General features: G+C 46.9%; 1 protein-coding gene across 1 annotated transcript in view; it reads left to right on the plus strand.

The window, feature by feature from the left end:
* The window catches only part of LOC146788644 (putative cation-transporting ATPase 13A4), a 468,281-nt gene that overhangs the window by 324,432 nt on the left and 120,254 nt on the right, over window positions 1-23,595 (plus strand). Inside the window, exon 21 of the mRNA XM_085635854.1 lies at window positions 7,491-7,570. Within this exon, the coding sequence (XP_085491980.1) occupies window positions 7,491-7,570 (80 nt within the window). The remainder of the gene's footprint in view (window positions 1-7,490; window positions 7,571-23,595) is intronic.

Raw genomic sequence — 23,595 nt, forward strand, 5'->3', positions numbered from 1 at the left:
CCTATAAGTCACTCCTATGGCAGGCCTTAGCAATACTGAAGGCAGAGTGCTTGGTTTTTATGTGAGAGGGTGCCCCTGCATGAGCAGAGCCCCTCTGCAGTGTTCGGAGTATCTCCTCTGATGCTGTTTGTGGTGCAGCCTGACCATATACTCTTAAGTGCATTATAACCTCCCGGTAAATGCTAACTTTGGGATGGCTGCACGGAAACATGTTGTATTTGGTGTCAAATGCTTTGGAATACTACCCCCCGTCAGTTCTGGCAGCAGGGGTAGCATTTCACCCTTCTAGAGGGAGAGACATGTTCACACTGGTCTAACCCGGTAGGACTTTCTACAGCCCTGGCATCACAAAATGGATGCCTCTGCCACAGACACAGGTCTGGCCTCCTGCTGCTGACTGAAACTCTGGCTGGGGAGGCCTGGACAATAGGTTTCGTGTCCCAGGGAGGTGTAACCACCTCCCCAGACAGGCAGATGTGTATTGGGGCTGGGCGGGAGCACTCTCTGGTGCTTTGAAGTCCTGCACTGGGGGCACACTTGGTGTCCCTGTGCATAGTCCAGTTTAAACTGGTTGCAGGGGCTACCTGCCCCTGCTCTGGCATGAAACTGGACAAAGGAAATGGGTGTAACCATTGTCCAACCCCCAAACTTAGTATAAGTATGGGAACCCAGTCCTAGCGACTTTAGATTACCCTGGACAAAACTCTGCAACATATATCCTGGAGCTTCGACGTTCTATCCTGACTAGAAGATTGAAGAAATCTCCCTTGGGGTCAAGGAGTGACTCCCCTGCTTGGCAGGCACCAAAAAAGCAACTGACTGGTCTGCATCGCTGAAGCTTCCGCCGGACGCTGAAGTCTTTGCATCACCAGAGGTGGATTTCCAGACTTCCCCATGGCTACCCTGAGTCCATGGCTATCATGGGTGATGTGGAACCGTGACCCCTGGACACCGTGAACTTTTGCAGCAACTCTATCTTCTGGGACTTCCTCAAAGTTGTGCTTTGAGCTCCGAGTAGCCCCAGCCTTGAGCACCTCCTGCACTGAAGATTGCTGGCCTCCACTCCACGAGTGACCCGTGGGCCAGTTTCAAGTGCGACCGCTTGAGGCTCCTTTGCGATTGCTAGCCCGTTGGCTAGTAGGTCCCCACGAAGGCAACTCCTCTTCTAATTTGGCTTTCCTGGTTGCTCCAGACGTGCCCCAACTTACCATCGCTGGGTGAGTCCCTCAGACCTTTCTGGTCTGCACCGCAGTCCTTTCTCTGATTTCCAGTGACTTGCCGTTGCCAAGGCTTCTTGGGTCCAATCTGGTCGCCAACACTGCAGCACTCGACAGACTTTGTGGGACAGCTTGAATCCAGCTCCTGGTTGCCATCGGCACCTCCTGGACCTCGTGGCTGAAGAGTCAAGACAACCATCAACTCACCTGAATCACCCAACATCTGTGGGCATTGGGCCATCCTGCCCTTGGTCACTGGCTAGTGACCCAGACTCTGTCCCCTCTGCTTTGAGTTTCCTTCCATCCTAGATCCAGGCTTGGACCTCTTTGGACACTTCTCCTCTTCACGGCAGCAGCAGTTCTTTGCCAGCTTCCATTGTAATCGACGACGCGATCCGACACTAAAAGACACCTATGCACCCGGCTTCCCTGGGTGAGGTAACTCGAGTACTCCGGTGCTCCCGTGGGTGCTAGCCCTAGAACTTCTTAAGTCCAAAAGGGTTTGATCCTGACTCAATTCTAAGTGTTCCTAATCTTTAAATTTCCAACTGCGACATTGCCCATAGAAGCTAACGGGAACCCGCGGTTGTGTTTACACACTGCACACGGCCCCCGTGGGTCCCCTGTGTCACTACCTTGGGTGGTTCCTGGGGTCCCAGCGATTCTACAGGCTCTAGGCCTTGTGTCTAATTCAGTCGTGGTTCTTATACCACTTTATTGGTATATGGTTTGGTACACACCTAGAGCCCAAACATGTATTTGTGCTATTACTGTTGATTGCTAACTTGTAAATTAAGTACTTCGAACTCCAGTCTCATAAAGAGACTAGAGGGGTGTGTTTTATCCTAAATACATATATTTTGAATATATACCTGGTGTGGTTGTCCTTTCATTTGATCATTCAAGAGATTATAGACTGGTAAAACAAGCTGCTTTACATTCCTTCAAGACTTAGCATGAAGGCTGCTCTCCATAGCTACCACTAGGATAGCTTTCAATAAAGGTTGTCTTTAACCAATTCACCATAAGGGGTTGTTTGGACTGATACAAGGTGCCCACTAGAACTAGTGGACAGCATATATCAAGCCACCTTCTCACATTGGTGTGCAGCGTGTGGGATTCCAGCTTGCTATTGTTTTACCAGATAATCTCAATTGAATTGATCAACTGAAAACCACTGAAGGTACCTAAGGTACATATAATATCAAGTTTAGCTACAGTAAGTTCTACTGAACTTAGAGTTGTGTGTTAAGGGATAGTACACCCTTTCTACAACTCAAGAGAGTTTAGTATTCCACACTAGTGTAGGTAGTGCAATACACCACACCACATTAGTAATGTCTAGTCAGCCAGGAACCAGTGGGTCCCTGCCAGGAGCCAGTGCGCTCCTTCCCTATAAATATGAGAATCTCTCCTTTGCTCAGCTTAGGGCCTTATGTTCCATTAGGAAGCTGAAGACAGGCAAAAGCCCAACCACCCAGCATCTCATAAAGATACTTAAGCTGGATGATATCTCAGGGCCTAGTGGGCCTGATGGGGTAGGCAGTGTGGGTGGGGCAGCAAGTGAGGGTGGGCCTAGGGGTAGCAATTCCCCTGACCCTACCTCTAATGCTGGCCAGACTGGTGACAATGACCAGAATGGTCTTAGAGTAATTCATTACTAGCCCTTGTTCAGTGCAAAAATCTACACATTTGTTCACCAAGCATTGTAATCCCCCAGGGGTCTTTGAAATCAAGAGAGTGTCATCAGCAAATAACAAAAGGGGCATTTTATGGTCACTCAAGCATGGAGCATCATTTAGGCTATCCTCCACATAGGATATATCATGTCATTGAGCTAGAAGGAGAAGAGAGTTGGAGCAAGGACACTACCTTTCCAAACTCCAGTCTTCATATCAATCCACTCAGTCAACTCCCCTCCCCAGCCACATCTCACTCAGGTGTACGTGTCCTGGTGGAGATGGACCAATATCTCCTAGGTGTCAGATGGAATATCACTGTTCCTCAGGGTAACCCACAGGTTTGCCCTAGGAACTAGGTCAACTCTGACTTAAAATCAACAAATACAAGGTAGAGGTGGGCCTTCTGAATAGGAACAATTTTCCAATAAATTAATAGAAACTTAAAAATCTGGTCAATCGTGCTAATCCCTCTTCAAAATCCAGCCTGCAATGCAGAGAGAGCCTGATGGTCCTCTGCCCAAGAATCCAATTGTCAAAATAATTGTCTGACAAAAACCTTTTGAGCTATTTCTATTAGGCAAAGAGATCTATAATTAAATTGGGAATCCCTCTGGCCATTTTTATAAATGGGCACAATCTAAGCCGCCTTTCAGTTGAGGGGATAATTTGACAATTTATTAAAATAGAGGGCCCATAACACTGCGTCATCCAGAAAGAGGTTACCCAGGACCCCATCAGGTATGGCTGCTTTCCAAGGGGCGACTGCTTTAATTGCCTCCAATGTATCCCTCATCTCTACCACTAAAGCACCTGCGGAGTGGTAGATTACGTCATGTTGCTGGATAGCTTTATTGGCCAGAAGACCTTGTTGTAATCTATACAAATCTGTAAAATAAGCATGCCAAACCTCAGGAGAACTTGAGTCTGAAAAAAGCCTCGATGTGCCCTCTTTGCCTTTTGCTACTGGCTTCCAAAAGGTTTTAGCTTCTTTGGAAGCAGCTGCCCCATAGATATTATCCCATAACTTTAATTGCCAATCGCTATGTGCCGTGACTTGGGTCAGTTTGTATTATCTTCTTCTACAGCAGATTAGCGATGTATCTCCCAGGGTAAGCGCCTGTCGGAGTTTGTTCTTCTTGTCATTACATTTTGTGTTAAACCAAGATCATTTAGGATTTAAATGGGCCCTTATAGCCTTCTAGGCTGGTGTAAAGCATTTACCTAGAGTTCAGAATAGATCCTCATTCATCAGGGTTACCCTGGTGGACCAGGGGTGGTCGCTTTGGTGGTCAAAGCTTAGTCTATCTAAGTCCATCAATGCTTCCCTCAGGGCCCTGTTCATTCAATCCCTTAAACATGGGTCAACAACTACACATCGGCATTTGACCCTGCGCCTATCATTAGATGGTTTTAAATTAGAAGCAATTGATATAGGAACATCTATCATATGGTGGAAGAGGCCATTCAATGTTCAAAAAAGGGCATTATGATCGCTGTCATCCCTGATAATTATCTTAAAATCGTCCAGATTCCCCCATAACTGGACAGGTATTTAAACATAACCTATTCTGCTTGAGAGTCCTGTGCGATTAAAGGTGTCGATAGCATTAGGGGCCGAGAGTGAACACCCATTACATGCTCTCAGACCATAAGTTAAAGTAAAGGAGAAGAGCTGATATGCAGCTCTAGTCCAGTGCGTTACTGGGTCATATTAAGGACGGGTATCCCCTACTCCTCATCCTCTTCACTTATTGGTGATTGATTGCCCATTTCGTAGGGCCCATATGTTGTATTAAATTTACCCATGAATATAGCAGTGTCGTGAGAATCAAAAGAGGACGTATGTTGAAAATGATCCTGGATCACCAAGACACCCCCCTTGCCCATCCTGTTATAGATATTATAGAAATAGTACGTTTGGACGGCAGTGCTAGTAAGAGATATACCCATGTTATTATCTGAAATTGGGGGGAGAGGGTGTATTACAGCATTAATATTTATTTGAACTCAGATAACAAGACCACCAGAAGGGCGTCCCTGTCGAGTTCTAGTTATAGGTACATGATCATTTCTGTATCCTGATCTATGGGGGGATCAGTGGCCAGGCAACAATCTAAGTGATCTATAACAACTCCCCCAAACTGAATCATACAGCTTACCCTTAAGCCCTGAAACATTCCAAGAAAGCATATTAAAATTAGCAGAGGTACAGTTGGCGGGTTTGGGGAAATAATAACGGAGCCAAAAGGAGAAGAAGGGGAAACCAGAGTTGTAGTACCATCAACTAAAAATAGAGGGTCTGGATCAGGACAGTAGTCCCCATTGTTTTAACTGAAAGTTATAGACACTTCAGTCAATCTACCATTTATGTGCCCAAAGGCACAGCCTGATCATAGAGGCTTCCCTTCGATGGAGGCAATGGGCCACAATAAGTCAGAGGTTAAATTTGAACCGGGTCGTTGGTGACACAGCTAGACGACGCCTCAATTCCATGTTCACAAGACCCACAGTCAGGTACTTTGACTTCAGCTTGAGCCTAATATAGTCAAAAGCACCTGAGGGGTTGGATGAATCATGGAGTTGCTTTGCGCCCTGAATATCCAAGCAAACAGTTGAATAACATTGATGGACGATAAACTTATTCATGAGTAACTCGGGCCATATTATCAAGGGACGGCGATAACATTATTGCCGCTTTAGCGGCAGGAAACATCCGCTAAAGCGGTGATAATGGGCTTGATAATGTGCCCTTGTGAATTCTCATAGAAGCCCAGGTTCTGGTGTGTGTGAATAATGTTATCGCCGTTCCTTGATAATATGGCCCTCGGTTTCCTAAAGGCCAACTCAGGTAAAGTAGGAACTTTGGTCATGTAAATTAAGCATGTTGCCGTATTCCTTACCAGGGGCACTCTGGCTACACCAGGGTGTTCCCTGTGTCTATCTCTCTGGGAGAAAAGAGCATGAGACTGGTTCTGCCCATTCTGTCTTCTATGTTTGGGCTTTGAGAGCTTCTGGGTATTCCCTGGGGGTGGAAATTGAGCCTAATGAGGCAGGCAAAATGCAGGTTTTGAGGCCAAGGACTAAGTGCTAGGCAAGCAGGGGCTAGCAGTAGGTTTAGAATGGTTATTATTCATATTATTTCTTGCACTGTTACTCTCATTAATGAGTGTTATCTAAGCAGAAGGTGGGGCTGATTGAGGGGTTTTAGACCTTGTTGTCCCTACTAATAATCTTAGCTCTTCAAGTTGAGCAGTTAGAGTGTCGTCAAGTCACAGACCTAAGATTGCAAACTACATATCATGTTAAGTGCGTGACTACTCTCGCTGCCACTATATATAGGTGCATTGTTGACGTCTAAATCTGTGGGAAGGACATGAGGTGGCGGTGGTGCTGGGGGGCCCCCCAACTTTAGGTAGAATCGTAGGCGGTTCCAGACCCGGAGCAAGAGAGGCCAATGGTGCAAATCTATTGGCGCATACTATAAGTGGGGACAGTGGGATTGCTATTTTCCCAGCAGTGGGGGATCTGGGAGAAAGCGGGAGTGAATCACGAGTAGCAACAACAAGGGTGGGACTATCCAGGGTCGACATGGAATTTGGGCAAGCCTGTAGGGTTGAAATGGTTTTGGCTTTGTTGTGCCGCTTTTTTTAAAATTAGAAGGAACTTTATTCAAACCTATAGACAAATTTGTAGCAGGTCCTGTGCCCTCCTCCAAAGGTGACTCCACTTCCTCAATTAAAGTCTCAATATCCTTTAGAGTAACATTGTTCGCTGTATTGTTTGTTGCAATTGGGGAGGCTGGTCTATGGTTTTTGATGATCTTTCCCTGTGGGGAGTCCATTGCTTTCCATTTACTCAATGCCTGTTTGTGTAGCCCCTGCAAGCGTTTTTGTTGGAGTTGCTCGATGGATATACAAAAAAATAAACCAGTAAAAAGAAGTAGAAACTCCTCACCGGAAGCAGAATTACACCCACAAAGAAACATGGAAAACCAGTCTCAGACATGCAAAGTCACAGTGACCATATAGAACTCCTCAAAAATGGCAGCACCAGTCCTTACCCCAGCAACATGATGCAAGATGGAGGATGAAAGGGGGTGTTCTGCCCCGGTTCTTCCTGGCGCTCATGTGCTCAGGACAGACCCATCCTTGGCTCAGGCTTTCCTCGGGCGTCCCCTGTGCAGCGGGACTCTAATAGGTTTTAAGAAGGTGCACAAGTGGAGATATTTGATTATCTCCCAGTGGGTTATGGGACACAAAGGATAAATGTGACGGCTCACTCCCCAGGCAGGAAATTTGATTCTAAAATCACAGGTAACTTCCTTTCGTGGTAGGCACAAACAGGCTGCAATTTACACCATCAGCAGCAATTATAGCAGGCTTTCATCATACGCACGCTTGCCACATCTACTCAGCTTTTCACCCTTCTGAGTTTGATACAATAAGTATAACTGAGGAGTTAGATTTTTGGTATAGGTCTTATGAGCACCTAAGGATGGTCCGTCGCCGTTAGTAATTATTTATAAATCCAAACACTGGGATACTGTTGTGATGCAAAGAGTAACTTGTTTTCCTTTTTCTCTTTCTTTCAGTTTCTGCTGAATGGAGTCATCTTTGCCAGGATGTCCCCTAGACAGAAAGCAAGCTTGGTTGAGGAACTAATGAAATTAGAGTAAGTAACCTATCTAAAAATGGCTGAAGCATGATGCTGCGTAGTACATCTTGACTGGAGATACTCACTGGTAGTACGTACGGATGGACACCCTACAATGACTGCTGTGAGTTACAAGGAGTTCTATCTAGTGCACAAGAGTTCACACAGGGAACAACCTTTACAACGCAACTTTTACAACGCACTACCATTTCAACGAAACTGTTACAACACGAGTGCATTGACAACACAGGACATTACAACGCAAGTCTTTACATCGACTTGCACTAGATGGCGTGCTAACATTAAAAATAGTGTAGTTTACTATCCCAACACCTTCCCTACTGTTACGTGGACTGGAGTTGGAATAGTAAATTACACTTTTTTAATGTTAGCACGCCATCTAGTGCAAGTCGATGTAAAGACTTGCGTTGTAATGTCCTGCGTTGTCAATGCACTTGCGTTGTAAAACTTTCGTTGTAACAGCATGCGTTGTAACAGCATGCGTTGTAACGTCATACATCCGTTCACACATCTATTTGTATTCTTAGTTTGTTGAGGGGGCACTAGGAACTTGAATGCGTGCAGCAGTCACAAGGTGACTTCCAGACACTGTAAGAAGCTGCACTTTAGAGAATGCAGTGCACACTCCCTGGCCACACATCACCTGTGACCAGTGTTACCATCGTTCTAGGGAGCAGCAGCAGGGCCTGTTCCACAGAGTGAACATTTTCAGTGGTTCTTTTTTATTTTTAGGTAAATATGTTTATTGAGCAAACAGCATGATGGATAACAGACCATTGCATTCACAAAAATGTTTCTTTTGAACCTTAACAATCTGAGAAATAAATGATATGTAATTCACAAAAAGAAAAAGTAAGAGATTAAGCAAACAAGGGCAATGTGAGAGCAGACAATAAGCTTTCGGAAAAAAAAGAATGAGAGGAAAGAGGAAGGGAGGAGAAATTAGAAGGAAGAAGTGAGGAAAAGACTATAAATATAAAATGGACATATAGCATTATAAGTATACAAAATGAAGAAACATTAAATACAGCAGATATAAAAGCAAATATACATTATTCAATAATAGATGTAGACAACAATTGTGGAGGTAGATTCCAAAGTCTAAATTGTACAGTTAGGTGGGAGGGGAGGGAGTGATCCTCTAGCAGTACATGATAGATAATTAGTGAGTGACAACTAGAGCTGGTTACAGTTAACAAATAACTGCATTGAGTCAAGTTTATAACTATCCAGTCTATGGTGATGACAAACTTGGTTCCACCAACATAGAAGAGTAATATTTTCTGTAGATTTCCTGTTGGAGGAATTAACAGAAATAGCTCTGGAGATCAAGAGATCAACAATTTTCCCAAGCAAGAGAACTTCAAACGTAGTGTAAGCTGCCCAGAAAGAGTAAATCACGTGAGAGAGGTCTGTGGATCTGTGTGACGGCTTGGATGCGGTTCTATATCAAAAGCCAGAAGGTGGACAGGATTGGACAGCAGAAGAACATGTGAACATCCCTTCCTGGTTTAATGTGGCAGTGCCAGCAAGTATCTTCTCATGCACGTTTCATCTTAAAAAGATGAGCAGGAGTATTATAAAAAAAATATGTTTGAGTGAGACTGGCTGTGCGAGCAGTAGAATGTATTTTGCTCTATATTCTGTCCTTCAGCAAGGTTGGCCAGACGAGACCCAGATCAGCTTCCCACAATACTTCTATTAGTGTTTTGACCCTATCTGAACAGCTGTTCTCAAAGGTTTGTATATGCAGGCCGTGGATAGATGTTGCAATTCAGTGAGGAGATAATCTGGGATGGGAGGTATCAGGAGAGAAATTCTGTGTGAAAGTAGTTTGGACCAGAGCTAAGAGTTCTTAAAACTGAGAACTCATTAAAGGTGGGAAATTGTATGTGGATGATAAATCAGAGAACAGAATAGGGGAACCTGAACTATATAGTTGTGAAATGAGAAGTATACATTTGTTCATCCATGCCTTCTCCGCCTCTTTTGTAGATGACAAATAAGGCTGTTAAAGAATTGATTAATGGAGGTGAGGGGTGAAACAAATATGAGTTTCAGTAATTTGTCTGCATGAGAGACAGTGCCAGGTAATTTGTTTGCGAGAGAAGGGTGACAGCATAACTTGTTCGAGAGACAACCAGGGCTTCTGAGGAGCATCAAGCGAAGTACACAAATAGATTTGCAATTGCTTGATGCAAAAAGATCTGTGGTAGCTCAGAAAATCAGCCACATTGATTGCCCCTATGGACTTGGGAAGTTTTAATTTTGACAGAGAGATTTGAGTTGATTAACCATGCCAAAGACATTTGTCAATTGAGCTGAAAAAAAACTCTTGGTATATTTATATGACGCATCATGATTAAGAAACTGTTAATAGGGAGGAGAATCATTTGGATAGTATCTAGACAACCCCACCAGGAGAGATACATTGGAAACCATTTCTGACCAAAAGTTAAAAGTTCGTCCGATAAGATTTCTGAGTTAATTTTGAGTGTGACCTTGAAAGTTTTGCCTTACCATATGCCTAAGCACTTGGTTTTGGAAGAATTCCAGGAGAGGCTCGCTTTGACAAATATATTTTTTAAATAATATTTATTCATTGGTAATACATCTGTTTAGTCTACATTGAGTTTATAGCCGATATAGCAGAGTATATGTTGAGTTTGTGAAAGAAAGCAGGAAGGGAATGGTCTGGATGTGACATAAACGAAAGAATATCGTCTGCATATGTTGTAAACTTTATTCGAGTGTTTTTGATGTTGAACCCTATAAAGTCATCTGAATTTCTTAGTTGGTGAAGAAAAGGTTTCAGGGCTAAAACAAATAATAAGGGAGACAGGGGACATCCCTGATGACGTCCTCTATTGACAGGAAATTAAAAAGATCGCATGCCATTAGCTATAACCGAGTAATGTGGTGAGGAGTTTAAGAAGGATATGAGTTGTAGAAAATTAGGACCAACACTGTGCCATTGCAAAGCTTCATTAATAAGCATCAATTGACCCTATCGAAAGATAATGCCACTAAAGGATCCTTTATCTTGTGAGCTTTATTAATGATTTTTAGAAAAGTTCAAGAGTTATCTGCAATGTTTCTATAAGGAAAAAAGCCAGATTGTTGGACATCAATGAGGTGAGGTATTAAAGGAGCAGGTGAAGGGCCAAGGATTTGGCAAATGTTTTGCAATCTGTGTTGATGAAAGAACTGGGTCTGTATTTTTTGCATTGGGTCAAGCTACAACCTTTCTTAGGGATTAAGCACATTGTGTCTTCGGAAAAGAGGACAGAAGTGAATTTTTAATTGGTGAAGTGAGTAAATGATTTAAAGAGTTTGGGGAACATGAGTTTAGAAAAATGTAGATAAAATTGAACTGTGCAGCCATCAGGACCTGGCATTTTACCTTTAGAAAGAGGCTGTATGGCTAAATAGTTTTTATATTTTAAGTAATTGGTTGAAAAGCAAGAGATGTATCTGTGGCGCAGCTCTAGGATAAAGGTTGAAAAATAATTATTAAGGGACTCCTCCAATGGCATATTTTCTAGAGTGTATAAAACCTTGTAATAAGAAGCAAAGCATGCCACAATTAGGCCTCTGCTAAGTGCAAAAACAACTGCTGTGCTACACAAGCGGTGGAGTTTCTTTGGATAAATGCTGCTCGTGGTGATTTTCCATGCCAGGTGCTTGTCCGCACTGTGCAATCATTGCGAACGGCACCATGCACAGCTCAAGTGGGCTCTGCTTCCTTTCTGCCGGTCGAGTAGATTTTTATTCAAGCGGCAGCTTTCTCAACGCAAACAGATGGTGTCTCAACGTGAGGGGTCGTGAGCATACGCGACCACTCACAATGAGAAATCTGACTGCCCCCGTTGAGAAATCTCACAGGTAGGTAGATTTCCGACGCTCGCCAACTTGATGTTGATGATCACAAATGAGGAAAAATCTCACCAGGAGCTGGATTTTCCTCGCTTGCGCTCGCCAACTTGGTGTTGATGAACGCGTTTGAGAGAAAAAACTCTGCTCCGTGAGTTTTTCAGAACTCCATGCAACGCGGAGTGTGGAAAACTCCTCAAACTCCATGAGTGGAGCGGAGTTCACCACCCAGACTTAGCCGCAATACCAGCATCACCAAACAACTGTTAATAATTTAATTGATAGCTGTCTTTTCCTTCCTGCGCTGTAAATAATAAGATAGGAGGGAACCAGCTCTATTATTACCACCATAATATTTGGCATTTAATTTAATTTAAGGAGTGTACCACAGGCTTGTTCAGTCGTATATTTATTGAATTCAATCTTAGCTGTAACTAAGGCTTTCAGATCTAGTTTTCTACTTTTGCTTGTATAATAATTATGTTCGAGGGACTTTAGGTGAACCAGAGTAGAAACAGATCTTTGTTGCACAGCATTCTTTTCGGAGTGGACAAAGCTCATAGTAAAACCCCTTGAGGCTTCTTAAAGGGTTCCCATGAAAAATGAAATGGTGTTTGATCATTGTCATTAAATTGGAAATATTATTTAATGAAATTGGTATGAGAAGCAAACAAAGAAGCGTCTTAAAGTAACAAATTATTGAACATCCAAGAAGATGTGTTAGGCCTACTAACAAGAATGTGTAAGTCGATTAACACTTGGACAGAATCAATCTCTGAGTTAACCTCATGTTGTAATAAACCATTGCTAAGGAAAATATAATCCATTCTAGATTGAGTTAAATGAGACTGGGAGTAAAAGGAGTATTCTAAAAGGTTGGGATTATATAACCTCCAGTAATCAGAGAGTGAGTGTTGAGAAATTAGTTTTTTTGAAGGCTTTGTGGGAGGCATGGGGAACGAAACGTGATGTTGGGAGCCTGTCCGGAAAAGGGTCAAGGACTTGTTTAAAGTCACCTCCCACCGCTAAATTACCAGAATATTTTTCAGATATAGTGGGTGAAAGCAAAATCCAAAAATGTGCATCTGGATGGGTGGTACCATAGAGGTTTAGGATAGGGAGAGGGGTTTCATCAATTGTAAGCGTAACTAGTAACCAACGACCCGCTATGCCCTGGTGTTGAGATTGTATAATGATGTTTGGAGACTTTTGACAAAGAATTATAACATAGATTTTGTTGTCGGTGGAGGGAGAGAAGAGGATTTCACCAACCTATTGTGTTTTAAGTTTAGCAACCTCCATTTTGTTAAGATGTGTCTCTTATAATAAAACTATATGACATTTCAAGTGAGCTAGATGCGGTAACACATTCTGATGCTTGCTGGGGCTCTTGAGCTCCTTGACCTTCCACGCAACTGTTCTAAGTTGAATTATATTGCGAATAAATAGTCAACTGCTGATTCATATAAGATACAAGGCATATCAAAACAGTAGAAGCGAAAAGAGAGAAAGGCTAGAAGGAAAACAAAGAAGAAGTTAGCAGGGGGAAGTGGGGGAAGACAACCTCCAGAAATTGGAGATGCATAAATATAGCATCACAAGGACAGAGGCCCACAAATGCTAAAAAAGAAGAAAAGGCAAAGGAAAACCCTAGAGCGTGAAGGGACAGCGGGGCACCTGAGAGAGACCAGAGCAAATACGGCACATAAATGGGAAATTCAGGATATTAATACATGTAGGAGTAAGACCAAAAAGATAAGATAAACTTACCAATATTTATGATGGACAAATTACAAACAAGAAACAATAATAACATATGTACATGAGCCACTTGCATTGAAAGAGAAAGACTGAACTTACCATTTGAAACACAGAGAAAGACAGGGACTCCACAAGAGGTTGCTAATTAGAAAAATGATTAAAAAAGGGGAGAAAAAGAGCAAATATCAATAAATGGTAAAGATTAGCAATAATCATCAAATAAAACTGAAAATATAAACAGTGGAACAATTATACATTATGATAAATCATTTGCTAGAGGATGTCCCTAAGTCCATGGCTTCGGTTTTTTGCTGGTTGATGAAGATTTGTAAGTCAGCAGGTTCTTCGAAGGAATAGGCTTTGTCCTAGAAAGTGATTATTAAGAGCCATGGATGAAGTAGTCCATATCTGATATTAAAGGATCTCAATTGATGATGTAGGTCTAGGAATTGCTTCTGATGAGCTGCTGTAGCAGGACATAGAGCATGTGTGAAAAACAACTTGTGGCCTGACCACTGAAGAGATCCCGGCTTTTTGTCCCCAGATATTATTTGCATTACTTCAGTGAATTAAATTAAAAGGATGATGATTCCTCTGGGATGGGAATTAGGGCCTGATGCAAATGAGGAGGAAGTTGGTGAGCCCATTGTTGAATAGACAGAGAAGTAGAAGCCAGCTGTAAAATTGAACTTATCTCCTTTTGCTGAAAGCCGATCATATAGCAGCCATCTGAACCTTCTGAAATACCAAAAAAGACAGAGATTATTCCTCCTATTGCTGTTTTTTAAGTTTTCTGTGAGACATTTAAGTTGAGCAATATCTTTAACCATTTGAGAAATGTCAGGAGTGGAATCCCCAAGGTTGCTCACTCTTTGTTCCATTGCTTAGATGTGTTGGTCATGCGAGGACCATTTTCCTTGGTACATTATAGTAAAGCATTAGTATCAATCATATGTGATTTAAAGGCTCTCAGGCTATCCTACTGTGCTGCCCTATGGCAAAAGAAAAGGGCAGGAATGTGCCATATATATCAGATACGGCGCATTCCTGTCCTTTTCCCCTGTGCTGGTGCACAATGGGCTGCCGTGTGCCAACGCAGGCACCTTTGCACCATGGTGTAAGGGTGCCTGCATTGCGGGGATGATTATTTATCAGCGGGAAGGGACGCCTTCCTGCAAAAAAAAATCACAATAGGCTTTTTCCTCTTTCTATGGGTGCAGCAGAATGCAGCACACATAGAAAAAGGAAAAACGATGAGAAATAAAGATATTTCTCCGTGTTGTGCCTCCTTTACATGCATTTTTGCTGCTGCCTCAGATCCTGGGAACGCCCCAGCAACACCCATTGCACGCACCTTTAAAGCAGAAAACTGTGTTAAAGGGAACGATATCCACAAGACCGCATTAAGCCAAAAAAAGTGGCTTAGTGCTGCCTGGTGAATATGGAGCAGTCTCCTACGGCACTGGAGCATCACGAAATGTGACGCACCAGTGGTGCAAGGGGCTTTTAAATAAGCCCTTTAGTTTCCCATTACATCCTCCTGAATCAAATGAATGGGTGATTTAGTGGGGGATTCAAGATCTTTTTGGGGCAGTTTTACCAAGTTGATATTTGTAGATTGTTTTGCAATGGTGCCAGTGGCATGGGAGGGGGAGTGCTCTCTCATATAAATTCCTAGTGGCTTCCATAGTGGCGGAGGAGGCCAGAATTAATTTTGCTGCCTGACTTTGTGATATAAGAAGAGAATTTGCAGATTTGGAAAACGGGGATAGTTTACTGCCACTTTCCGGGGGCTCCCCATAAAAGTCTGTGAAGCCAGAATAGTGAGAAAGAGAAAATGCTGGAAGTCCAGTCCAATAAAAAAAAATTAAAAAACAGAAACCAGACTTAATGAGGGTAGCAACATATGGTTTTTGCCTCATGTTAAAAAGTAGTGAAAGTTGAGGGGAAACAAGCATGCAGTTTTTTTAATGCAAATATTGCCCTCAGAACAAGAATAGAAACAATGAGCCACCATTTGCAGGCATCCAAAAACCGCAGGGAGCTGCCTTCTCATGTCTGAGGATGGAAGAAAAGGCTTTAAAAATGGTCTGGAGCTCACAATTCTCAGTCGAAGCGTCAAAGCCACACAGAGCTCTAATGAGCAGCGGCAATCTTGTACCACGTCCAGCCAGTCCCTCTGATATTTTTGGTCATTCTATCTAAGTACATTACCCCAAGTCAGCCTCTCTCTAATTAACTAGAGATTCTTTAGTAGACTGAGCAGGGCCGGCCTGTGACCATTCACCTGTGTAGCTCTCATATTTCCTGTGATCCTTATAAGTTTATCAATAGCTCTCTATAGGCTGCCACTTGACAGGTCTGCACTAAAGGCCTCTCAATCGTGTCTACCCGGAGAGCACAGACAACCTCTTCACCTGTGTCTGCCCTGAGACAGATCTGTAGCAGAGGCAGCCTCTCCACCTGTGTCTGCCCGGAGACAGATCTGCAGCAGAGGCAGCCTCTCCACCTGTGTCTGTCCTGAGACCGATCTGTTTCAGAGGCAGCTTCTTCACCTGTGTCTGCCCTGAGAGAGATCTGTAGCACAGCAGACTCTTCACCTGTGTCTGCCCTGTGACAGATCTGTAGTGCAGGCAGCCTCTCCACCTGTGTCCGCTCTGTGACAGATCTGTAGCACAGGAGACTCTCCACCTGTGCTTGTCCTGTGACAGACCTGTAGCACAGGCAGCCTCTTTACCTGTGTCTGTCTTGTGACAGATCTGTAGCAGAGGCAGCCTCTTCACCTGTGTCTGCCCTGTGACTGATCTGTAGCACAGGCAGCCTCTCCACCCGTGTCTGTCCTGAGACAGATCTGTAGCACAGGTAGCCTCTCCATCTGTGTCTGTCCTGAGACAGATCTGTAGCACAGGCAGCCTACCCACCTGCGTCTGCCCTGTGACAGATCTGTAGCACAGGCACCCTCTCCACCTGTATCTGCCCTGTGACAGATCTGTAGCACAGGCAGTCTCTTCACCTGTGTCCTTCCTGTGATAGAAATGTAGCACAGGAAACCTCTCCACCTGTGTCTGCCCTGAGCGAGAGATCTGTAGCACAGGCAGCCTCTGCACCTGTGTCTGTCCTGAGACAGATCTGCAGTGTGGGCAGCCTCTCCACCTGTGTCTGTCCTGAGACAGATCTGTAGCACAGACAGCCTCTCCACCTGTGTCTATCCTGAGACAGATCTGTAGCAGAGGCAGCCTCTCCACCTGTGTCTATCCTGAGACAGATCTGTAGTTCAGGCAGCCTCTCCACCTGAGTCTGTCCTGAGACATATCTGTACTGTGGGCAGCCTCTCCACCTGTGCCTATCCTGAGACAGATCTGTAGCAGAGGCAGCCTCTCAACCTGTGTCTATCCTGAGACAGATCTGTAGCGGAGCCAGCCTCTCCACCTGTGTCTGTCCTGAGACAGATCTGTAGTGCGGTCAGCCTCTTCACCTGTGTCTGTCCTGAGACAGATCTGTAGCGCAGACAGCCTCTCCACCTGTGTCTGTCCTGAGACAGATCTGTAGTTCAGGCATCCTCTTCACCTGTGTCTGTCCTGCGACAGGTCTGTAGCAGAGGCAGCCTCTCCACCCGAGTCTGTCCTGAGACATATCTGTAGTGTGGGCAGCCTCTCCACCTGTGTCTATCCTGAGACAGATCTGTAGCAGAGGCAGCCTCTCCACCTGTGTCTATCCTGAGACAGATCTGTAGCGGAGCCAGCCTCTCCACCTGTGTCTGTCCTGAGACAGATCTGTAGTGCGGTCAGCCTCTTCACCTGTGTCTGTCCTGAGACAGATCTGTAGCGCAGACAGCCTCTCCACCTGTGTCTGTCCTGAGACAGATCTGTAGTTCAGGCATCCTCTTCACCTGTGTCTGTCCTGAGACAGATCTGTAGTGCAGACAGTCTCCATCTGTGTCTGTCCTGAGACAGATCTGTAGCAGAGGCAGCCTCTTCACCCGAGTCTGTCCTGAGACATATATGTAGTGTGGGCAGCCTCTCCACCTGTGTCTGTCCTGAGACAGATCTGTAGCAGAAGCAGCCTCTCCAACTGTGTCTACCCTGAGACAGATCTGTAGCACAGGCAGCCTCTCCACCTGTGTCTATCCTGAGACAGATCTGTAGCAGAGGCAGCCTCTCCACCTGTGTCTGTCCTGTGACAGATCTATAGCAGAAGCAGCCTCTCCAACTGTGTCTACCCTGAGACAGATCTGTAGCACAGGCAGCCTCTCCACCTGTGTCTATCCTGAGACAGATCTGTAGCAGTGGCAGCCTCTTCACCTGTGTCTGTCCTGAGACAGATCTGTAGTGCAGACAGCCTCTCCACCTGTGTCTGTCCTGAGACAGATCTGTAGCAAAGGCAGCCTATCCACCTGTGTCTATCCTGAGACAGATCTGTAGCAGAGGCAGCCTCCGCACCGGTGTCTGTCCTGTGACAGATCCGTAGTGCAAGCAGTCGCTCCACCTGTGTCTACCCTGTGACAGATCTGTAGCTCAGGCAGCCTCTCCACCTGTGTCTGCTCTGTGACAGATCTGTAGCACAGCAGACTCTCCACCTGTGCTTGTCCTGTGACAGACCTGTAGCACATGCAGCCTCTTTACCTGTGTCTCTCCTGTGACAGATCTGTAGCAGAGGCAGCCTCTTCACCTGTGTCTCTCCTATGACAGATCTGTAGCACATGCAGCCTCTTCCCCTGTGTTTGCCCTGTGACTGATCGGTAGCACAGGCAGCCTCTCCACCTGTGTCTGTCCTGAGATAGATCTGTGGCACAGGCAGCCTCTCCACCTGTGTCTGTCCTGAGATAGATCTGTGGCACAGGCAGCCTCTCCATCTGTGTCTGTCCTGAGACAGATCTGTAGCACAGGCAGCCTCTCCACCTGTGTATATCCTGAGACAGATCTGTAGCAGAGGCAGCCTCTCCACCTGTGTCTGTCCTGAGACAGATCTGCAGTACGGTCAGCCTCTTCACCTGTGTCTGTCCTGAGACAGATCTGTAGTGCAGACAGCCTCTCCACCTGTGTCTGTCCTGAGACAGATCTGTAGCACAGGTTCCCTCTCCACCTGTGTCTGCCCTGTGACAGATCTGTAGCATAGGCAGCCTCTTTACCTGTGTCCTTCCTGTGATAGAAATGTAGCACAGGCAACCTCTCCACCTGTGTCTGCCCTGAGAGAGAGATCTGTAGCACAGGCAGCCTCTGCACCTGTGTCTGTCCTGAGACAGATCTGCAGTGTGGGCAGCCTCTCCACCTGTGTCTGTCCTGAGACAGATCTGTAGCACAGACAGCCTCTCCACCTGTGTCTATCCTGAGACAGATCTGTAGCAGAGGCAGCCTCTCCACCTGTGTCTGTCCTGAGACAGATCTGTAGTGCAGTCAGTCTCTTCACCTGTGTCTGTCCTGAGACAGATCTGTAGCGTAGACAGCCTCTGCACCTGTGTCTGTCCTGAGACAGATCTGTAGTTCAGGCATCCTCTTCACCTGTGTCTGCTCTGTGACAGATCTGTAGCACAGCAGACTCTCCACCTGTGCTTGTCCTGTGACAGACCTGTAGCACATGCAGCCTCTTTACCTGTGTCTCTCCGGTGACAGATCTGTAGCAGAGGCAGCCTCTTCACCTGTGTCTCTCCTATGACAGATCTGTAGCACATGCAGCCTCTTCCCCTGTGTTTGCCCTGTGACTGATCGGTAGCACAGGCAGCCTCTCCACCTGTGTCTGTCCTGAGACAGATCTGTGGCACAGGCAGCCTCTCCATCTGTGTCTGTCCTGAGACAGATCTGTAGCACAGGCAGCCTCTCCACCTGTGTATATCCTGAGACAGATCTGTAGCAGAGGCAGCCTCTCCACCTGTGTCTGTCCTGAGACAGATCTGCAGTGCGGTCAGCCTCTTCACCTGTGTCTGTCCTGAGACAGATCTGTAGTGCAGACAGCCTCTCCACCTGTGTCTGTCCTGAGACAGATCTTTAGCACAGGCTCCCTCTCCACCTGTGTCTGCCCTGTGACAGATCTGTAGCATAGGCAGCTTCTTTACCTGTGTCCTTCCTGTGATAGAAATGTAGCACAGGCAACCTCTCCACCTGTGTCTGCCCTGAGAGAGAGATCTGTAGCACAGGCAGCCTCTGCACCTGTGTCTGTCCTGAGACAGATCTGCAGTGTGGGCAGCCTCTCCACCTGTGTCTGTCCTGAGACAGATCTGTAGCACAGACAGCCTCTCCACCTGTGTCTATCCTGAGACAGATCTGTAGCAGAGGCAGCCTCTCCACCTGTGTCTGTCCTGAGACAGATCTGTAGTGCAGTCAGTCTCTTCACCTGTGTCTGTCCTGAGACAGATCTGTAGAGTAGACAGCCTCTGCACCTGTGTCTGTCCTGAGACAGATCTGTAGTTCAGGCATCCTCTTCACCTGTGTCTGTCCTGAGACAGATCTGTAGTGCAGACAGCCTCTCCATCTGTGTCTGTCCTGAGACAGATCTGTAGCAGAGGCAGCCTCTCCACCTGAGTCTGTCGTGAGACATATCTGTAGTGTGGGCAGCCTCTCCACCTGTGTCTGTCCTGAGACAGATCTGTAGCAGAGGCAGCCTCTCCACCTGTGTCTGTTCTGAGACAGATCTGTAGTGTGGGCAGCCTTTCCACCTGTGTCTGTCCTCTGACAGATCTGTAGTGTGGGCAGCCTCTACTGTGTCTGTCCTGTGACAGATCTATAGCACAAGCAGCCTCTCCACCTGTGTCTATCCTGGGACAGATCTGTAGCACAGGTAGCCTCTCCACCTGTGTCTGTCCTGAGACAGATCTGTAGCACAGGCAGCCTACCCACCTGTGTCTGCCCTGTGACTGATCTGTAGCAGAGGCAGCCTCTTCACCTGTGTCTGCCCTGAGAGAGAGATCTGTAGCACAGGCAGCCTCTGCACCTGTGTCTGTCCTGAGACAGAGCTGGAGTGTGGGCAGCCTCTCCACCTGTGTCTATCCTGAGACAGATCTGTAGCACAGACAGCCTCTCTGTTAGAGTCGGGGATCTCTGGTTGCCGCAAGGTTGCCCTTGTGTCAAGCAGGAACCCTCTCCTCCACGTCAGGGCGCAGGATAACCCCTCGCGAATGACCCTTGCTCACCCTCTAGGTGCGTGGCGTGAGCAGCCAAGGCGATTCCTCAGGCGTTGTTGGTTAAGCACTTACAATCATACTCACAGTAAATACATCAATCCCCCCAGAAACGGACACCAGACTTGGATATATATAAAAATACGTTTCTTTATGTAAAAATAAGGATATATCTCAGCAGACTTATCACAAGACCAATAACGTTTTCGCTATGCCGCCAGGTTGTAAAGCAGGCAAATGTTCTTTGTTCGTAGCTTCAAATGGAGACCTTGTAGTCTCTTGTAAATGTTACTTGGGGTTCCAGTACTCACAGAGGTCGGCTCCTGTGAACGGGGAAATAAGGCGTTGCGGGCCCCGAGCCCGATACTGGAACTTCTTTCGTGATGTGGAGGGTCGGCACCGGTCGGTGCGACTCTCAGCTTGGGAAGTGTTCTTGGGTCCTCAATCAGCAGGTGTGGGCACGTAGGCAGGCGCGGCCAGCGACTCTTTAGCACGGCGGTGCCGGAGGGTCTCCACAGCGGGGGCGGCGCGGCCTGAGATGTCCGGGGATAGCGAAGCGGGGTCGCAGGGCACAGTCAGTGCAGCTGGATGACCAGGCGTAGATCACAGTCGTCGGACGGCTTCCGGCGGGAGGGGTGATAGCGCGGTCAGCGCGCTCCAGTAGCAGGCGGTGACAGGGATGCAGGCGGCCTGGCCCGGGGACAGAGAGCGGCTCTGGACGGAGCGGGGCTCTCACGGGTTTAAGGCAGGCAAGCTTCTGAGTGTCACGGCCCTAGGAGGGGCGCTGAGGGGCGCAGTCTCTTTCCAGCGGGATGCACACACGGCTCGAGTTGGAGGACGAGCAAAAGCACAGAGAACCCACTGGTCCTGGGGTTCAGTTCAGGGGGCAAGCTCAGATCAAGCCCTTGGAGAATGTTCAAGCACAAAGTAGCAAAGTCTTTTTAGTAAGTCTCTTCCTCTCCTTTCTCAGCAAGGCAAGCAGCAGGCCAGCTCCTCCAGCGTCTTCTTCTCCTTCTAGTCGGGCAGAGGTTCTTTGTGGTAAACAGGATTCTGATTTCTTAGGAGCCAGGCTCCTACTTTTATACCATGATTCTTTTGTTCTTTAGCGCCAGGGGGCCTAGGCCTGGCTCAGTCCAGTTCTGGAGCACTTTGTTATGGGGACTCTGCTCTTTCCTTTCAGCAGCAGGGCAGAGACATCAGCCGCCCCACAGGGGGCGGCGCCGGCTTTGTGGTGGCAGAGCACAGGGCTATTCAAGAGTCAAGGTGTACTCCTCCCACCCATCCAGGTGTCACCTCTCTACCCACCACCTGGCAGCCAACCGGTCTCTGGGGATCCCCCCCCCCTGCTCCTTACTGTTGCTAGGCAGAACACTCACACACAGCAGAGGCGGACTGAGATGGTCAGGTCAGTAAATACTAACTTTCTAAAAGTAGTATTTACAAACCCAGGATATTAAAATAAACTTGGCTACAAGAAGTATTTTATTATTCTGAGTTCAGGCATACTAAACTTGGCACTCTACCATGCTCTCTGAGTCCACTGGGGTCACAGCGTTGGCGTGATCCCAGCAGCCCATTCTGGCCTATGGAGAGCCGGTAGCCTTCAATAGTGAAGAACGAAAATGGCTGTAATTCACTACTAAGACATGCCACACACATCAGGGCATGTCCTACCTTGTGCCTACAATGCACCCTGCCCTTGGGCCTACCAGAGGGGTGGCTAATATGTAGGTAAGGGAAGGTTTAGGGACTGGCAAGTGGGGGCACTTGCGCAGTCAGCGCGACGGTCCCGGACCGCGCACAGGGTCTGCGGTGGCAGACCCTAGACACATTTTACAGGGCCGCTTTCTGTGGGTGGCGCAACCAGCGCTGCAAGCCCACCAGCAGCATTGGCATTCACAAGCCCTGGCACCCCTGGTGCACTTTACTGGGGACTGACAGTGAATCCAATAAACCAATCATGGACATCAATTACAGGTACACTTTACTTAGGGAGCACTTGCACTGCGGCACGGATTAGCCGTGGCGCAGTGCCCTGAGCGGACAATACCAGCAAAACAAGCGAGGCACACCATCAAAAAGTGGAAGGGAAACTCACGCCAAGGTGCCAGGTCTAACACTCTCCACCTGTGTCTATCCTGAGACAGATCTGTAGCAGATGCAGCGCTCCTCCTGTGTCTACCTTGAGACAGATCTGTAGCACAGACAGCCTCTCCACCTGTGTCTATCCTGAGACAGATCTGTAGTGTGGGCAGCCTTTCCACCTGTGTCTGTCCTCTGACAGATCTGTAGTGTGGGCAGCCTCTACTGTGTCTGTCCTGTGACAGATCTATAGCACAAGCACCCTCTCCACCTGTGTCTGTCCTCTGACAGACCTGCAGTGTGGGCAGCCTCTCCACCTGTGTCTGTCCTGAGACAGATCTGTAGCACAGGCAGCCTACCCACCTGTGTCTGCCCTGTGACTGATCTGTAGCAGAGGCAGCCTCTTCACCTGTGTCTGCCCTGAGAGAGAGATCTGTAGCACAGGCAGCATCTGCACCTGTATCTGTCCTGAGACAGAGCTGGAGTGTGGGCAGCCTCTCCACCTGTGTCTATCCTGAGACAGATCTGTAGCAGATGCAGCCTCTCCTCCTGTGTCTACCCTGAGACAGATCTGTAGCACAGACAGCCTCTCCACCTGTGTCTATCCTGAGACAGATCTGTAGCAGAGGCAGCCTCTCCACCTGTGTCTGTCCTGAGACAGATCTGTAGTGCGGTCAGCCTCTTCACCTGTGTCTGTCCTGAGACAGATCTGTAGCGCAGACAACCTCTCCACCTGTGTCTGTCCTGAGACAGATCTGTAGTGCGGTCAGCCTCTTCACCTGTGTCTGTCCTGAGGCAGATCTGTAGTGCAGACAGCCTCTCCATCTCTGTCGGTCCTGAGACAGATTTGTAGCAGAGGCAGCCTCTCCACCTGAGTCTGTCCTGAGACATATCTGTAGTTTGGGCAGCCTCTCCACCTGTGTCTGTCCTGAGACAGATCTGTAGCAGAGGCAGCCTCTCCACCTGTGTCTGTCCTGAGACAGATCTGTAGTGTGGGCAGCCTTTCCACCTGTGTCTGTCCTCTGACAGATCTGTAGTGCGGGCAGCCTCTCCTGTGTTTGTCCTGTGACAGATCTGTAGCACAAGCAGCCTCTCCACCTGTGTCTATCCTGGGACAGATCTGTAGCACAGGCAGCATCTCTACCTGTGTCTACCCTGAGACAGATCTGTAGCACAGACAGCATCTCTACCTGTC

The sequence above is a fragment of the Triturus cristatus genome, chromosome 11, assembly GCF_964204655.1.
Source record: "Triturus cristatus chromosome 11, aTriCri1.1, whole genome shotgun sequence".
NCBI classification, from domain to species: Eukaryota; Metazoa; Chordata; class Amphibia; order Caudata; family Salamandridae; genus Triturus; species Triturus cristatus.